This window comes from Indicator indicator, chromosome Z (assembly GCF_027791375.1).
Source record: "Indicator indicator isolate 239-I01 chromosome Z, UM_Iind_1.1, whole genome shotgun sequence".
Lineage (NCBI taxonomy): Eukaryota > Metazoa > Chordata > Aves > Piciformes > Indicatoridae > Indicator > Indicator indicator.
Window position 1 is genome coordinate 7,000,311 of NC_072053.1, and position 19,703 is coordinate 7,020,013.

At 39.3% G+C, this 19,703-nt stretch overlaps 1 protein-coding gene across 1 annotated transcript in view; it reads right to left on the reverse strand.

Moving 5' to 3' along the window:
- Positions 1–720: 720 nt before the first annotated feature.
- Positions 721–19,703, reverse strand: part of RASGRF2 (Ras protein specific guanine nucleotide releasing factor 2) — a 150,572-nt gene continuing 131,589 nt past the window's right edge. Inside the window, exons 20-27 of the mRNA XM_054398139.1 lie at positions 9,903–9,963; positions 9,153–9,256; positions 8,473–8,557; positions 7,756–7,953; positions 5,433–5,512; positions 3,402–3,519; positions 2,566–2,634; positions 721–1,859 (exon numbers count right to left, since the gene is read on the reverse strand). Coding sequence (XP_054254114.1) covers positions 1,767–1,859; positions 2,566–2,634; positions 3,402–3,519; positions 5,433–5,512; positions 7,756–7,953; positions 8,473–8,557; positions 9,153–9,256; positions 9,903–9,963 — 808 coding nt within the window. The 3' untranslated portion in view covers positions 721–1,766. The remainder of the gene's footprint in view (positions 1,860–2,565; positions 2,635–3,401; positions 3,520–5,432; positions 5,513–7,755; positions 7,954–8,472; positions 8,558–9,152; positions 9,257–9,902; positions 9,964–19,703) is intronic.

Here is a 19,703-nt window from a genome sequence, read left to right on the forward strand (position 1 = left end):
AGTATTTGTGACATTTCCTCATGCAGTTATTTACAAAGAGCTGGTCCTTCTGGCAAAGGACCTTAATGAAATTTACAGTTGCTAAGGTACTTTAAAAAATGCTAGCAGTTACACTCAGACAGAACGAATGGAATTTATTGTGCAGCTCTGTGCCAGGCCAGCAATATAATTAAAGTGCAAATAAAGAGAAAAACCACAAGCCAGGCAGATCCGTTTTATATTGCCAGCATTAAAGAAACATCATGACTGTCATAAGAAATATCAGATCAAATAGGCCTAGGTCACAATCTGTCTGAAACTCTATCTCCCTGAGAGGATTTAAGGGAGGTATACAGTGATATAGCCCTATTTCTTCAACTGGCTGAGTATCATTGGAAAAGTAAGGACACTTTTCCAGCCAATTTTTTCTAACGGTGCTAACACCTGTGTTCTATACTATGATGCACTTTACAGCATGCATTTGAGCTCACTTTCCATGCAGCTACAACAGGCCACTGCTGATCAGGAAAATTTAGCTGTAGAAATGAAATCGCTCTACCTGCTATGTCAAAAAAGCATAGGCTTTGAAAGCATTTACAAAGAGTACATTTTCTTAAACATATGCCCGTATGTTACTAGCCCAGATAAAAAGATACAGTTTGTGTTTGCTGGCATTCAAAGTTTGCCACTGGTATGAACAGTATTAGAGCTGAAAAAAAAAAAAAAAAGGAAAAAAAAGAAAAAGAAAAAGACATTTTTCAAACCATCGATTCCACACAAAACAGAACTGTCATTCCAACTGCTACTGTTCATCGCTGATCACACCCGCTGCCTGACCAGACAGATATTTCTCCCCACAGCATGTCCAGAAAGTGCTCTGTAGCCTGACTTGTCAGAGAAGCTGCAGGAGGTGCATTAAAATAAAGTGCCTTTTTCAGGGCTGTGTGCAGCATGATCAGCCATCCCATTCACTGTATGTCTGGATCTCTCAAGCCTCAGGTATAGCCCCTAACCTTGTATTTCTCAGCTGCAGTTTGCAAGGCTGGCAACTATTTACAGCTGTTCAACTAGTCAATTTGCTTTCCATACTCTCATTGTGTGTAAATGAAAAAATATTTACAATTCATTTGTAGGTAAAATCAGTCACCTTAGAAAAGGCTGACAAGACATTTAAAGAAGGTAACATTTTATAAAGAGTAGCACTAAGTGTATAGCAGTATTTTGAAAAAATGCAGAGTTGAAGATACTGGATGCTACCTTAGTGTCACTCCAAGATGGTAGAATGACTGTTAAGATCCTAGGGTTTTTTTCCAATTAAGTTAACACCACTATGAGGACAACACTACCATTACTGCCTCACTGAACACCTAAGTTACCCATCAACCCAGACCACATCACAATTGTCTCATTTTTCTTACTTATTTTAATATACCTGAGTATATTACCATCATTTAAATCTGTCCCCTTGAGTTGTTACATAAGGTGGCTACAATGAGTATCCATTCACAGGAAGGTCTCCTATTGTCCATTAAATGCATAGTCCCTACTGCAAAATATTGTCTTTGCAAAGCATCAATCTCTCAATCCAGGTAGGAAGCTTCTTTGTCTTCTACCTCCAATGATCATTTTCCTTGCCTGAAAGGAAAATGCGGTGAGGCTCTGTATTTCTTATTAGAAAAGAGAGCTTGCATTCTTCTCAGTTTCCCTTGCTGTCTTTAGGACTTGGCATGCATGATTCTGTTCATTGTTGTAAAGCTTTCTGTAGACTGTGAGGCAAAGCTGGCTTTTCAGGCAGGGAGTCTGGGTTCAATCTTTAGGGAAAGTTCATACAAGGTATCTTCATCTATGATGAGTGTCTTGTCAAGTAAATAGTGAGTGACCTGGAATGGAGAAAACAAAGGTGAACAGGCTTATGTTACTTCTGCAGATATTTATCTGCTTTCCTTTCCCCCTTCAGTTCATTTTGTATCTTGAGACACTCTCATATTGTCGTCTTGAGGAAAACAGCTCATTCAAATGATGTAAAGCTGAACCAGCAGCACCGTAGGAATTAAGTATGTCATTTTAGGAATAGGCAGATCTTTGGCCACATTACCTAAGATCATGTTGTTCATCTGAAGTCTGAAATTAAGTCTTCTCTAGAGGCACAGAATGGCCTTCATGGCGTCATTGCTTCCATGAAGGACAAGGGGAAAAGATCTGCAGAACGCACATAGCATCAGCAGACACTTGGGCCATCTCCTATCCCCTAATCCCTTGATTCTGTGATTCCCTGGACAGAGTGAAAACATTTCCCTTTGAATCTGTTCTCCCACACCCCAGACCCATTAAGCCTGTAATCTTGAGAGAGCTTCCAGAGAAGGAGGAAAAAAACTTGCTTCTATATAGTGTCAAATAAAGACTTTCTGGCAGGGTGAGGGTATTACAGCTGCAGATTAACTGTTCATTATTTCTGTCTGTCCTCTCCTCTCTGTGTGGGAACAGAATACATTGTTTTTAGCTTTCAACAACAGCTGTATCTTAGAATGAATTGCTACCAAGGCTTTGCTTTCATTAGTAGGTAACAGTGCCTAGGAAGAGCCTTACCTTCTGCTGATGCTCTATGCGGTAGGAGGTCTGCTGGAACTGGCGTATTTCCCTGATAATATGTGAGATCTTCCAAAAGAATACATAAATATAAATACATAAGTAAGTACAATAATATACATAAATATAAATAAATACATTTTTATTTCAGCTAAGACAGATAAAGCAAGAATTTTGCACCAATTTATCCGGGAGGATGGAAGGACAAAGGTAATTTCCTAACGGCTTCCAAGGATTTAAACATTCCTAAATTAACCATTTATTGTTCAGTCAACCTGAAGTGAACCACATTGCCTCTCCTCTCCCCATAGTGAAAACCTCTTTTTGCCTCAAGTGACTGCTGCAAGGTGTAGCAGTATGGGGGCATGTTAACCTGAGAGTAGAAATTTCCATGCTTCCCTCGGAGGAGTTATTACAAAACATTACATGGTAGCTGGAGAGAAACCAGCCTTAAAATGCTTTCTGAGACTAGCACAATTGAAAAGAAGATTGTGATTACTGCTTTCTGGTGAATCATTAAATTTCTTCAATTTTGGTTATTTCAAAAAGGCTTTTGTTTTTCCTTCATGAGCTCTGGACAGCTGCTTTTTCTGTCTGCTATTTCTCAGAGAACAAATTTGAGACAAATTCACCCTGTAAAAACACTCAGTTTACCAGAAGATGGTGATAGAAGACTGGGTCTAGTAATTGCCTTCAATTGCTTGATGTCTGTCTGGCAAGATGCCAAGATATTTGTACATCTTAGAAGGTAAATTCAAAGGCGTTATAATTAAATCAGAAATTAACTCACATAATTAAACACCTGTTGGGAAAGTGTATAAGGAACTGAAAATTACCATCCTCATTTTGGAAAAATTAACAAGGCCTTCCTCAGTGAAGTTTGGTGTTCCTTCTTCAATAAATGCCAGGTCTGTCAGGTACATTCCAAGGTAGGGAACAGCAGGTGGGTTACAACTGTGAAACAATAGATCAGCATGTTCACCTGTAGCTAAATTTTTCAGTTGATTTTTTAATAACTAAAACTCTTCACAACTTAACATACTTCTAATCAATGGGTTATATCAATTTCTGAAACAAACAGCTTCTCTGACTTCAGCTGAGTTGTATTTGCACTACTCATGGCACACTGAATAGATTCTGTCCAATAGCTAATATCTAATATCTATGACAGATGACCTTTAGTAAAAGGTAGAATGGTATTATGATGGAGTGAGAGGAATGACGGATAAATTCTGGAATCAGAGAACACCTTCAAGCACATTTCAGTCCTGGCTGCCAAACAATTTCAGAAACAGATCCAACAAACAAGCTAAAACTGCACGTGTACATGCTTCTGAGTGGTTGGTGTTCTGCAGGCATATTAAGCATTCCAGTATAGCAAGGGTGCATGTGCCTCTGTGTGTGTGTGACACATGTGGAGATACACATGTATAGATGTGCATACATACACATACAGGCATGCACATATGCATGTTTATACATGAGTGTATGCATACATATATATACATATATATATATGTATGTAATACTTTGTCAAAAGTCTATTCAGGCCTTTTCAACAGTGAACATGAAGAAAGAGAAAGATGGAAAGGTAGCGAAGATGATCTGGAAAACTGGGAATGGAAAGCCTATAAAATAGGGATTTGCTTATACTGGAGAGGCAGCAAGAATGGGATAATGAAGGACAGGAAGAATGGGATAATGATTGCTTCCTTAATGTAATCATCACTGTTCCACGCTCACTGATTCTTGTTTCAGTATAAATAGCACCAAACTTGTTTTTTTCTGAAGATCTAGGGTAAGGAGAATGCAAGGTGATGGCTGTAATGTTACGTTAGGTAGACTGCTGACAATGCTTAGAAGTGCACTTCATTGTGGGTGTTTTTTATGTGATGAGGATGATTGCTGTACAAAGACAAGCAGTATATTATATGAAAGGTGTATGACAGCATCTGTTCATATATGGTGAGTAAAAACATTTTTAAAAAGTGATTAGCTCCACAACAGTGTTTTTAAAGTAAAAATTTACTACCTCGAACTACATGTATTTTGGAACATTCCAGTAATTATACCAGTAGTTCAAGTCTTTGCTTCTTTCAAGATCATTGGAAGTAGTTGTACCACTCAGTCCTGGAAAACCCACTGCTAATTACAGAATTTTTAAAAATACAGGGTTTATATGCATGCAACTGGAGTTGATAAATAAATTGTAGAACTCTTGCTGCAGGATATTTTGGATACCAAAATTACATAAGGCCAAACACAATCTGGCAAGTCAGTTAAAGAAAAAACTATTCAAGGACCACTGTGCAAAAAAAAAAAAAACCCAACAAAAAAACCCGGCAGGCTGTTTTCCAGGATGCCAGACTACAGACAGCTGGGAGGCTATAGGAGAGCAAATTTGTTCTGTTCCTTCATCAGCTACTGGCCACTGTCAGAATGAAAGTAAAGGGGTGTATGGATCCTTAATCTGACTTAGGCTTAGTTCTAGAACTTCTTATCTGGAACAAGGACTCTTTGGAATCCTGCTTCTAACTAAGTTTTTATTTATAAACATGGTTTTACACTTATTGAAAAAGTTTATCAGTGTAAGTAAAGCCCTGACGGGGAACATTCACACTGAATAATAGTTTAATTTGTTTCAGTAATTCTCTGAAGATATATTTATCTATCAGGGTACCAAACCACAGTATCTTGTGCAAGACAATGATGCCAACCAGAACAAAACTAGAATTGAAAAGGTTCTTTGTTAAAATAATATCCAATATTATATTAACTATTAAAGCTTAATCAAAGCTAATTAATCATTAACATGCACTATCCTCTGCCTGTAACAAAACACAATTGTATATTGTAGGGAAGCATACTTCTTGAGTGTTTCTCTAAGGTTCTTAAATCTTCCTTCAGATGATATAGTCTTCTGAAGCTTGTCCATGAGAGCTTTTGTCTGGAAAGAAAATGCATTACAGATGTAATTGGTGTTGCACATAAATGACTGGGGTAAGATTTCAGAAAAGGTGTAATTCATTTAGCGTCTTCATCCCATTTGGAAAAGTAACAGCACAGGCATTAAGGAATTTAGCTTTGTTGTAGTTCCTGGCATATTTCTGAAAAGGGAGATTAAGCAGCATTACAGATTTTCCTTTGAGTGATACACAGAACCTCTATCTAAGCTAATATTATTAGCCTGCTAAGTCAAGAAATAACACAAATTCATTAGATTAACAGCCAGCAATTCAGTTTACTCTGTACAGGAATACTAGGGACTTGATGTTACTCTCTGCTGAGGATCCTGAAATCAGAATGTACTGTACTGAAATCAGTAAAGGATGCTTACTGTCTTGCAGCTTGCACTAAGCTGGTTTTTACTCCACGTTTCTAATAAAAGCTTAGTATATATTTCAAAATGTATCACTGTCTTACACAAATTACTTTCAGTAAGCATCATCAGAGCCTGATTACTTCACAAGCGAAATAAATTTGCTCTTCGGTCTAATTATGCTATGGACGTGGGACAGTACAGAGAATCGTGAGAAATTAGTCATTTTTGAAACCGAATTTCCAATTAAGAGAAAGCTGTAGGCAGAAATAGACACTTTCTTTTGCTTCGAAATAGCAGGCTGATGAAACACACAGATTACACTGCATAACTGTGCAACATTGATCTGTTAGGGTTTTTTAACTGAGAAATCAAAAAATCAAAGAATATTTTTTTTTTGATGTAAACTTTTACATAACAGTTTGTATTGAAAGGATTTTAAATGTATTTTAAAATAAAAGAACATAGCACCAGCTATAAAGAGACTGAGAAAAAGCTGAATGGAGAAGACAATACAGTCAGAATATAACTAAAGTGGATTGTGCTTTGCAAAAGCTCCAGCAACATATAAAGGAGGAAATGTAATGCCTAAAGCCCACCTTGTGTGTGTCAATTAGCCAGACCTAAAATGGGTAGCCTGAAATCTTCCAATTAGTTGCAGTAAGTTCTGTATCCATACACTGCCCAATTAACAAGGGACTGGCTCTGTCCTATTGACCTCCTTGCTCTGTTCTTCCACTGTACTAAAATACTCACTCTTCTTTCTTTTTCTTTTTTATTAGCAAAAATCTGAGATTTAAATAGTTTAACCAATTTCTCTAAACCATTTAAAACAGAGAACATAAAAAAGACTGGACACTCTTTACCCTGGCTAGTCTTTTTTAGGCGTGACTTATTTTTCTTACTAGCAGTCACTCTCACAGTTTTGGCTATGCTGCTGACAGCCTCAGCAGCAAGGAAAGGATTAAAGGCTATTATCCACTGCTTCTAAACTTGGTCCTCTGGATGAGAAAGAAAACTGGTTGTCTACAGTTTCTTGCTAGGTTGCAAAAATCTCACTACAGAATCACAAAATCCACCACTGACAGGTTCACACTGTGCAGTGTCTTCTGGTGATGAATGTACAGAAGATGACTGCCATGGCTTGAGTTTGGCTGGATCCCAAGTGCCCACCAAAACTTCACAGTATCACAGTATATCAGAGGTTGGAAGGGACCTCAAGAGATCATCAGGTCCAACCCCCCTGCCAAAGCAGGATCACTTAGGGTAGTCTGCACAGGAACACATCCAGCTGGGTTTTGAAAGTCTCCAGAGAAGGAGACTCCACAACCTCTCTGGGCAGCCTGTTCCAGTGCTCTGTCACCCTCACTGTAAAGAAGTTTCTCATGTTGAAATGAAACCTTCTCTGCTCAAGTTTGTATCCGTTGTACCTTGAAAACTGCTGACCTTTTTACTGACTTTCTGCAGGCAGGGAAGGAGGACTACTATTTTAGGCACCTGAGCTGACTTTACTTATAGATAGTAACTACCTAGAAGTGTTTATCTAAAAATATATGAATTTAATTTTCTCAAAAATTTCAGTACTTTAGGCTCAAGTTGCAGTCATAGGAGCCTACTAATTCCTTTGGAATTGCTTTCCTTTCACAGATATTTAATGATAAGTATTTTAAAATAAAGGATAAATGAAATACAAAAGGCCTTGACATGGAATTACCAGTACCCCAGTACCAGCTGGTGCTTCCAGCAAATGCTCAGAGTGTTGTAAAAGGAGAAATATTTATTGGAAGAACCCTAGGTTAGCACAACGTTATCTGAACAACACATTGAGCCACGAAATCGTGAAACCCTACTCGTGGTCACATCTTTCTTACCTGTTTGGATACTTTACCCCAAGTTTTCTTAAGTCTGTAGATTGCACTTCTGTTCAAGGCTGAGGTGATTTCTAACACACCATTATAATTGTGCATACATCGACAAATATCAGCTACTGCTACCCACTTTTCAATGGAGTTAGCCCGGGAGCTGACATCAGCGTAATTCATGATTTGGGAGGCAACGAGGTTACTCATCTGAGCAAACAAAGAGGAGGACATTGAGGACATTTAAATATCATCCCTTTCAACATGTAATTATTTAAAGTGCAAGGCAGAAAAGACTACTGCACAACAGAATTTAAGGCTCTTAATAGAACCAGAGAAAGAGTCTTGTGAAGAGTGTTGTTTCAAGGGAAATGGTAGACAGCAAAGATATGGTTAGGGATGCACAGAGCATTCATTAAATAGAACTGGTGTTGTATTTTCACTCTCTGGAGGAAATTTAGTTTCTTCTGTAAGCAATAAGGCGTTGTAGTACAGTTTAAAATATTCCACTCTATTAAATTGCCACTGAAATGCTGAGGGCCAATTCCTGAAAACAAGAATCTTCATATGTTTTGATATAAAAGGTTAATCACAAGAAGACTGACACAGTCGATCACTATTCAATAAGAAGCTAAACCACATTGTAAAAAAAATAACGTGTTTGTTCCAGAGTTCACAGACAGTATTAATAGAGTCCCTAGAAATCAATCTATAACTAAGAGTACTTACATCATTAAAATGTTGGCTAGTTTTCATAATATATGGTGTTCTCTCATTTTTGTCCACTTTCATCCAGCCCTGCCCAAGAAACTCTCTAGACATTGAAGGGAGAGAAAAACAAACAAAATATACTTAATCAACACAGTACAGAGACCCTGTCTGAAACAGTAGCCTAAGTGGATTTCAGGTATACCTTGTTTTGTTAGAAACTAATAACACAGCTTTACACTAATTCCAGCATTTTTGTGTACCATTTTTAATGCTGTCTAAAGCAGTAAATATTATAAAGACTTTCTTTTTTCATCCCGTCCCCCAGACTCCCATCCTAGTTTTCAGCGTTGTGACCCTATTTGAAGTCAGTTTTGTCAGCTCACATGGTTATACCCACATTAAACTGGTGTATGAATGAAGATGATTTGACACTCCCTCTCTACAAACTCAGCACTTCCATTCTTTACTCACCCTTCAGTACCCCAGGGCCTTAGAATGGAATTCCTAGTAAAGAACTCAACCTTTCAAACATGATCAAACTATAGGTGAGTCAGAAGCAACAACATTATTGAAGGATATTATCTTTGTTACATATGCAAACCTTTTTGTCTGTAGCATGACTTAGTGTAGTGCATAACACTGCCAGTCAGTAATGCACCCACCGTACTCACTTCAGTCACTCACAGAAGAACACTTACTCATAGGGTATGCTTCGGAAAACTACATGATCTAAAAGAGTTATTTGCTCTGCAAGCTCCATGGCTGACAAAGTCTCAAAGCACTCTGGTTTTGGACAATCTGACTGCAAAAATAAGGAGAACACTTAATGATCTCTTTTTGCACCGAAGGACATTTCAAAGCACAGAGTATTAAGAACTTTATATGAACTTTCAACACAGAATCAATTTAAAATTCATTTCTTTGCTACAAAGAAATAAGAATTAAGAAAAATGGCTAACAACATGAGGATAAACAGGCTGGAAACTCATAGGAAAATAGGCACACACCAGGTATGTAGGTTAATTAAAATCTCTGCATTTTGTGTTACTTTTCAAATAATCACTCTGCATGTAGTTTATTGCTCACACTCTTCTCTGATGAAAGCAATGAACTTAAGTGATGGTGGTGACTACAGTTTAGAGGATGGGCACTGTCAAGCAAGGCTAGATATGGATCTGATAGCAGCTGAGATGGCAGGTGCTTTTCAGTTTATATATATTATTTCTATTTTTTCTCATCATGCGATTTAAATCTAAATCTAAAGTTTTGACCTGCTCATTTTTGATGTGGGCTCCAAACTCTTACTTTCTCTACACTGAAATGTACATTCCTGATATGAGAGAAGAGTATTTCTGTCCAGAGTTGTAAAGTTGCAGCTGTAATAATTTGACTTAAAACCATAACATTTCTATAGGAGTATTTATGTTCAAGTTTCAAGTTGAATTTACCATCTGAATGATATCTTCTATTTTCAACTGGGCATCATCTTGATCATCCTGAGAAAGAGCCCTGCAAAATAAAGAACACTCTATATAAATGAAATTATCTAGGGTTATAAGAAAGCCTCATCACAGACATGCAAACAAGTTTAGTGAAAATAAATCCTAAGACTGCAACTGGAGAGGTAATGAACAAAATAATTCTGTACCTAATGTCTCATGACTTGTTTTATGTAACAGCATACAAAAAGTTATGACATCAGAGTCACATAAGGTAAAATGATAGAATCGTCGAAACGGAAGGCACTGGTTTGGAAGGGACCTTTAAAGGTCATCTAGTGCAACTCCCCTGCAGTAAGCAGGGACATCCCCAACTAGATCAGGTTATTCAGAGCCTCATCAAGTCTGACCTTAAATGCCTGCAAAGATGGTGCCTCCACCAGTCCTCAGCAACCTGTCAGAGCATTCCACTCCACTCACAGTAAAGAATTTCTTTCCAATGTCCAATCTAAATCTACCCTACTCTACTTTAAAACAATTGCCCTTTGACTTAGTGCTACATGTCCTTGTAAACAGTCCCTCCCTGGGTTTCTTATATATCCTCCTCAGGTACTGGAAGGCTGCTATAAGCTTTCCTCAGAGTGTTCTCTTCTCCAAGCTAACAATCCCAACTCTCCCAGCCTATCTTCACAGGAGAGGTGCTTCAGCCCTGTGATTACTTTTGTGGCCCTACTCTGGACCCTCTCCATCAGGTCCATGTCCTTCTTATGCTGAGGGCCCCAGAGCTGAATACAGTACTCCAGGTGAGGTCTCACCAGAGCAGAGTGGCAGAATCACCTCTCTCAATTTGCCAGCCATGCTTCTTTTGATGCATCTCAGGGTGTGATTTGCCTTCTGGGCTGCAAATGCACATCGCTGGATCATGTCCAGCTTCTCATCCAACAGCACCTGCAAATCCTCTGAGTTGCTCTCTATACCATCATGATTATGAGGCTTAAAATCTCTGAGCTAAGAACACTACATACTGTAGAATGGTGAATGACAGTAACTACTCAACTTACTTGCTTATTATAGTGATACAGTTTCTACATCTATCCCACTTCGAATTTAATGCAAAGAAATTGAATGGACAAAGAAAAATTCCCTTTTCCAGAAGAGAACTGACAATGCAAACCAGAACAAAATAAACAATGCATTTAGTCAGAAGCTTTCTATCCTGAATAATCCTAGGAAGCCTAAAGGTGGACAAATGTATCTCCAGTCTTTTCTCTGCCTTTAAAACTAGTGTGGTAAACAGTATTTTGGGGAAATGTTTAGAAAATCAACATCTGAGAAGTGAAAAAACAGCCAGCACAACAGGCATGCATGAAAGTGATTCAAGTGTCCTTGTTTATGGGGAACCACACTGTCCTATTCAGTGTCCCACACTAAGAGCTGTGATAGCAAGTACATGATTTATTTTCAGTAATGTGAATTTTAATCTATACTTTCAGTTCTACTGCAGAAAACCTGTGATTATTAGGGCTGTTTCAAAGTTTTGGGTAAAAAATAAATGCAGCAGAGGCAGTAAGTATTCATCAAAGCTAATCTACCTTGAAGTGGTATTTTGGTATATAATTCTAAGATCTTACCATTTCCTTTGGAAATTATAGACTCGAAAAAATCTCAAATAGACTGTATTTATATAATATAGGAAAGGGAAGACTTAGGAAGAAAGAACACTGTGTCAGTATGTAACAGACTGCCTATAAAGACACTAGTGGTACAGCAAGATGCCAGTAGACTGTTTTGCATGAGGAAAGATTTCATTTCAACATTAAGTTCCACTTTCCAGCTCCAAGTATGGGTGAGTACTGAAAGAGGCTTTCTGCAAAAGCTGAATTTTCAAATAAAGTTGAGATGACCATTTCCAAAGAGCTCTAGTACTGCTAATAATTCAAGAAAGCACTCTGTAGTAACAGACTTTCCATGTACCAGATGGGGAAAGGGTTAAAAGCAGAGGATTATATTGCCTGGAAACTTTAGCTATGTAAGACATGGAATTTGTACTATGTGGGTGGGGAGGAAGTGTTAATGCTTAGTACACTAGGTTCTTCTGTTGTGGGTTGCTGTTTTTTCCTTTTGGTTTGCCAAATTGGAAGACTAGGTTAGAATCAAATTCAGATACATGGAGAAAGGATGTAAGAAACTTCCCTGTCTTCATTTTTAGCCTGTCAAATCCATACAAAATGTACCTTTCTTCATAGGAGTTATATCTGATGGGCAAGCTGTGCAAAGACTTGAATGTCTACTTCTTCAGGAGAACCCTAAGCTGCTTCTCCAGATAATAACAGTGTGCAGCCTCAGTAAAGCCTCAGTAACTGTAAATAGACTGGCAATCTGTCCTTCTGAGCAGCTTATTTTGTGATGTACCTCATGACTGACTGCCTTCAAGAAGATATTGTTCATCATATGACAAGATCATGTGCTTCCTGGCAATGAAAAGCAAAGAGGCCTTGCTCTTCTGCCCCAAGTGTCTTCAGTAATCTTGTAAATTAATAATTTTATTTCCTCACATATAACTTTATATTGCCTGGAGTTCTCATCTTTGATACAGAAATTATTGTATTGACTTAATACAAAACAAAACAGGAGTCATTAGATTTTTAAAAGGCTGAAAATACTTAACTTTTCCCCATCTTTGCTTCCTGATGCTCTCTAATGTGGTCTCATATTTTATGTATACTTCCAATCCCTCTTTCTAAAGAGGATGAAAGGTGCTTTTTCTCTAAAACAGTGTTCTCAGTTACCCAGAAGTGTTCTACATTTAAATCTGAAGGGAACAACATGTCTCCAGGATGGATAATGCTATTTTTTCAGAGCATCAATAAGAGCTTCCATTTCAGTCTGTACTGTTGTCAGTTTTGGGATACCTAGTTTCATGAGAGGTCTAAGGTAAGTTTTGCTAATCGGTTCTGCTTGGCCAGTTCCCATTGCACTCCTTGGAGAGCCTCCTGGAAGCTGAGTAAGAAGCACAAGTCCATGTGAGAAGAGTAATGTGAGAAAGCAAAGTTAAGAAGAGATTCTACCAGAATGTTTAACAGTATCCCTCTTGAGGAGGACTAAATGGGATGACACCTCCATCATTATCCTTACAAATGAAGGAAATAAATACTCAAGAAATAACTTTTAAATTTTAAAGAGTGAGCAGCTAAGATTAGACCTTTCACTTAAACTATTTTTCATGCCTGACCAGTCCAAGCATTAAAATAGTTTTGTAGCAGAAAATAATAACATCTATCTCCTCATTCTTTTATGGTACATAAAATATTTTAAAATATTGTTAAAATCTTGTGTAAGTTATAGAGCCTAAAATGTATTGTCTGGTGCAATCACACAAGGCAGAAAATTTATCATCCATTAAATTTTGGCCTCTGCATATCCATGCACTACATTTACATTTATTCTGAGGAAGGAGAATGAGAAACTATCACTCGAATCACCCTTGTTTTATTCCAGACAGGACTATTTATCAAAGCCATGCACTGCTACTCAGTCTGAACTTTACACCTTCCTGCTTCAACATCGATAAAATTTTACATAGACTTCAGGGGGTTAAGTAAGGGTGATAATATCTAAAACAAAACACACTTCAATAGGTTTGCCTTGCTTTCAGAATAGATAATGAATAAAAAGTAAAAGAAGCCTTTCTTATCCTATAGAGAAACTCTGCCAATCCATTCAACAAAAATCTCATCATGCAAGAAATACCAGCTGTTCTGACTGATGACTCAGGAAGGCATGAAGCAGCTCAGTATCTCTCATAAATACTTTCCATGCCATTCATAGTATACACAAAGCTTTTTCCCAGAGCTGACCATAATATCTTTGGAATAGAACTCAACCCTTTCTCCTCTAATCTCTGCTAACAAAGGGACTGATTTTCCAAGACATTTATATGCACATATATACACTCAAAGGCTGGGTCACTTTGTACCCAATATCCTTCAAGGAGACAGTCCATGGAATATACCCAAATGTAGACTCTGAAAGCATGAACTTTCTTTCATGAGTGTTGGAAAACTGAATTTATAAGAATTGTTTTTTACTAGTGTCACTCTGAACTCCTCTACTTTTCTGAGTTGATCCTACTGAAACCAAAATGTGGGAAAGGCAAGACCCACGGTGAAGGCTAACCGATAACCAGAATTCTGACAGAGTACGTTCTGATAAGCCAACATCTTTTAGATACAAAAGCCTGTGGCAAGAACCTCTTCAGAAAGCTAAAAAGCTGTTCTTATGACAGCCACCTAACATTTTGGTGAATGATTGTTTCATGAGAGGCATCACAACTGGCTCATTTCTCCTTCCTATATTCATCCTGCCCCAGAGAAGCTGTTTGAATTAAATTTTCATCAAAACTTCACTTTACAACAAACCTGTGCTTTCACTACACAGAATTGCAGAACATTGGGTGTTGGAAGGGGCCTCAAAAGACCATCTTGTCCACCCCACTACCAGAGCAGGAAGACCTAGAGTAGGTCACACAGGAACTTCATCCAGGAGGGTTTTGAATGTCTCCAAAGAATGAGACTCTGCAACTTCTCTGGGCAGCCTGTTCCAGTGTTTTGTCACCCTCACAGTGAAAACGTTTTTCCTTATATTCACATGGAACCTCCTATACTCCAGCTTGTACTCATTGCCTCTTGTCCTATTATTGGACAACACTGAGCAGAGCCTGGCTCTGTCCTCCTGACACTGTCCTTCACATATTTATAAACACTAATGAGGTCATCCCTCAGTCTTCTCTTCAAGCTAAAGAGACCCTCAGCCTTTCCTCACATGGGAGATGTTCCACTTCCTTATCATCTTTGTGGCTTTGCACTGGATTTTTTTAAACAGTTCCCTATTCTTCTTGAACCGAGGGGCCCAGAACTGGACACGCTTGAAAACATGCTGTAGTGTCTATTTCCCCCCTAATTAATATTAAATGAAAGCCCTCCATCTAGAAGAAAACAAAAATAATAACATCCTTTCAAGGAGGTGGTATACATGACGGTGGCAGACTGAGCAGTGTCTTTTCAAACCAGACTTTGGCATAAGAAGCAAAAGAGGAACGTGGTACTTGGAGGCACCTCTGCACATTTCTGCAACAAGACTTTAGATACCTTTAGGACACCCATGGTGCCACCCATGGTGGCATTCACATAACCCACAAGTCAATGCATGTGTACTGTAACCATCTGAGAAAGGAAGATGTCTTCTATGATCTCTGGAGGATCAGACAGGATGCCTAACTCTAGGTAATTTTTCTGAACAGAGTCTCTCTTGTGACAGGCAGATACCTAGGAAGAGTAATTAATTTGTTTGTTTCATGGTGAGATGTTTCAATTAGTCACAGTGGGTCCCATCGAAGAATTTCTTCTAAGTCAATGCAGAAAGGAAACCCCTTTCCCCCTCACCCTGTCATTATAGCCTATGGAGAGCTAAGAAACTCAGGAAAAAAAATTTAGAATCACAGCATTGTCAGGCAGGGACACCCTCCACTGGATCAGGTTGCCCCATCCAGTCTGGACTTAAAAACTTCCAGGGATGAGGCTTCCACCACCTCCCTGGGCAACCTGTTCCAGTGTCGCACCGCTCTCATGGTGAAGAACTTCTTCCTAACACTTTCCCTAGTCCTATCACTACCCTACATCCCCCAAAGTTCCTCACCATCTTTCTTGTCGGCCCCCTTCAGATACTGTAAGCTCACAATAAGGTTGTCTTCTGTTACAGACCTTCTCTTAACATCTGGAAATTAATTAGCCACACTGGAAAAATGACAGAGTATGTGTCACGTGATGTAGAAAAAACATAAGCAATGATATGACAGCTAAACTGGTGTATCTCAGATACACCACAAAATGGTGCCTCTTCACAATCACAGAATCATAGAATCATACAATGGTCTGGGCTGGAAGGAACCTCCAAAGGTCATCTAGTTCAACCCCCTCTGCAGTAAGCAGGGGCATCCTCAACTAGATCAGGTTGCCTAGAGCCCTGTTGAGCCTCACCTTGTATATGTCCAGGGATGGGGCCTTAGCTACTTCCCTGGTCAAATTTCTCCATCCAGTATGGGAACATTTGCTTCAAGCTTAGCAGTTCTTGGTCAGGAGGAGCAATAGCAGTTCTTGAAGGACATGTTCTGCTTAACAAACCTTGTATCCTTTTGTACTTGGCTTGGTGGAAAGGCTGTGGAGGTTGTTTACTTGGACTTCAGTAAAACCTTTCATACTGTTCCCCACTGCACGCTCATGAAAAAAGAAAAAAAAAAAAAAAAGACTACCCTAGGCCTGGATGGGTGTACAGTCTTCTGGATCAAACACTGGCTGGATGTCTGGCCCCGAAGAGTGGCAGTTAATGGAATTAAATCCAGCTGGAGGGTGGCCACAAGTGGTGTTTTCCAGGGCTTAGTCCTAGGGCCCCTCCTATTTCATACCTTTATTAATGATCTTGACTAGCAGACTGAGAGCACCCTCAGCAGGTCTGCAGATGACACAGAGTTATGTGGAAGTGTTGATCTGCTGGAGAGTAGGAAGGATCTGCAGAGGGTTCTGGACAGGCTGGATCAATGTCCTGAGACCAGTCATATGGCTTCCAATGGGACAACTGCGGAGCCCTGCACTTGGGTCACAACAATCCCATTGAATGCTGCAGGCTTGGGGCAGAGTGGATGAAAGGTGCCTGGCAGAAGGGCCTGGGGGTGGTGATCAACAGCCAGCTGAACATGAGCCATCAGTGTGCTCAGGTGGCCAAGAAGGCCAAGAGCATCCTGGAGTACCGTTGGTCATCAGCACTAGAGAGGTGATTGTCTTTGGCACTGGTGAGGTCACACCTTTTGTTCACCACAGTATAAGAGGTTCTGGACCATGTCCAGAGAAGGCCAATGAAGCTGGTGAAGAGTCTTGGGAATGTCATGGATTAAGCTGAACAGTTGCTGCTGTTATTATTTAAAACCATCATGCCTCATGCCAGCTTCAAAATGAAAGTGCTGGCTGGAGCAAAGTATTATAGGGTTTGAAGTTCAGATTATAACATGAGAGGCTTCCTGTTCTAGTTGCTGCTTTTGGGTTCCATGTTTTATGTCTTGGCTCTTTTCTGTTGGGATGGAAGCCAGACAGGAAGGGACTGGCTTCTGATTGCTGCTGCTGTCTGCTGTGCTTTTTCTGCAAACAGGCTAAGGTAATTATGTGTTATGTTATCTCATTTAACTCTTTTTATCTTACCTCAACTCTTTATCTCAGCCCAGAGGTTTTTCTGTGTGTTACTTGCCCTCACTTCTGTGCTGTAGGGAAAAGGCTGTTAAACTAGCACAGAGGAGTCCTATGAGGAGCAGCTGAGGGAGCTGGGGTTGTTTATAGTCTGAAGCAAAGGAAGCTGAGGGGAGATCTTATTGCTCTCCACAACTACCTGAAAGGAGATTGTGGAGAGGTGGCTGTTGATCTCTTCTCACAAGTCACAGATGATAAGACAATGGGAAATGGCATCAAGTTATGCTATGTTTAGGTTAGACATTAGGAAAAACTCCTATACTGAAAGGATTATCAAAGACTGGAAGAGGCTGCCCACAGAAGCAGTTGAATTATCAGCCCTTGATGTATTTAAAAGCCATTGAGATATGGTGCTCCAGGATAAGGTGTAGTAGTGGCCCTGGTAGAGTTAGATCAGGGTTGGACTTGGTGATCTTGAAGGTCTTGTCCAGCTACAGTGATTCTGTGATTCTTGTGTGAACAGAGTCTTGGTTGTCCTTAACTACAGTAAATAGCAATCATCACAGGCAAGTGATAGAAAGAACTCTCCCAGCTAACAGAAGAGCATGTTTAATGTTTGTTTTGACCTACTTCCACAATTAGCCATGGCACCAGAGGAGGCACCAGGCAAGAATGTCAGGGAAAGAACCATTTCTGTGCCACCATGTCGTCTTTGCATCAGAAGCAGTATCTTCTTTTTAAGTTTTTTAAGCAAATATAGAAAACCCTTTGTTTTTCTGGCATTAGAAACCTGTTTGCCAACAGGGTTCATACAATTATATTGTCAGACAGGATTCAGGCATGCAGCTATTGACTCTCCTGCCTCTGTTGGCATTAAATAAGTTCTAAAACAGAGCAAGGACCTTTTCAACCTAACAGAAAAGCTAAATCCTCCTGATAGAAATGATTGTTCAGTTTTTTTTATTTTGGATTATTAAAAAGTTAAGATTTTGGAGAACAATCTGGAGTTGGTTCCACCTCTGAATCCACTAACAAGCCTGAGGACCAGAAGGACTCTAGAGTGGTGCCCCCATATCTGAGATGGTTCCTGAGGCAGCTAGAAGTACATGTTTGCAGTTTCCATAGGACAGCAGGTCACTGTTTAGGACTAGCAAGTTGATCATATTTTAAAGCTTACGAATACTCCTATTGTAATAATGTGCAATAAAAATGAAGGCTTGTGGAAGAGTAAAGGAATGTACACCCCTGTGTCACTACTACAGATACACAATTACACAAAAAACTGCAGATTATTCCTTTAAAACTGTATGCCATCTTCTCATTTAACTATATAGCCTTGCTGACAGGATGTACGTCTGTGAGTAACTACAATCATAGAATCATAGAATCAACCAGGTTGGAAGAGACCTCCAAGATCATCCAGTCCAACTGATTACCCAGCCCTATCCAATCAACTAGACCATGGCACTAAGTGCCTCATCCAGTCTCCTTGAACGTCTCCAGTGATGACAACTCCACCACTCCTGGGCAGCTCATTCCAATGGGCAATCACTCTCTCTGTGAAGAACTTCCTTTGCTTTATTAAATCTTGGAAACCACTCTTAATTACCAGACAATCCATTTTTCACAGGTGATCTAAGAACCAGAGGTCCTCCTTTCAGTGACAGGGTGAGATGCAGGACACATCTGTGTGCTTCAACCCAGCTGAATGCCTTTTGTCCCAGGTCAGAATTGCTCCAATACACTCTTTCTTACAAGGTTACTGAAGCAATTCCCAATTTTGAAGAATTAATTTCTCACTACCAGCTGACTGTTAACACATTTGACATGCGTGGCAAATAACTGTCTCCTGTACGGCTGGAGAATGAGCCCAAGCAGTTCAGATTACAGTTTTGCCCAGCATAAGACTGTTTTGTTTTATGTGCTAACATTTTAATTTGGAGACTATGCCCTGATGTCCTGTTGACTGCTGCTTAACAACAGTTTAAATTATGACAGTTGCATCTATGCAACAGCTTTTATATGGGAAGTTATTTATACCATAACTCTTATTTTAAAGTTTATGGGCAGTTCGTGTACATAATAAATGTATGGATAGGGCATAGGAGTAGTTTCAGCTGCTACTGAAATATGCTTGTTACTGAAATCAGAACACAGCAGCTTTTTGAACCCTTGGGATAGCAATACTCTATCACTGATGCTTATGGGACTTAGTGATGGAATAGTAGTGAAACTGCACTGAAATTTAATTGGAACTGAAATAGTATTGAAATATTCAAGGTACAAGTTGTCCAACATGCACCTGTGTTAGCAGTATTGCCAGTCTTGAAAAACACTGAGGTGTTTTTGATAGCTAGTGTTAGCTAAGGCTTAAATCTCACACCTCATTTTGAAGGGAATACAGCATTCAGTCAAAAGGTGTAGCCTGCATGCTGAGCCACCAATGGCTTTTATTCCACTGCTACTTTGTTGGATGTACTAAGTGCTTTTGACTCTATGACCAAATCTACAATCAAGCTGCTGTTTGCAAAATCTGGCAGGATTAGGGTATCTGCAAACCCTGATGAAAGCTGGCTTG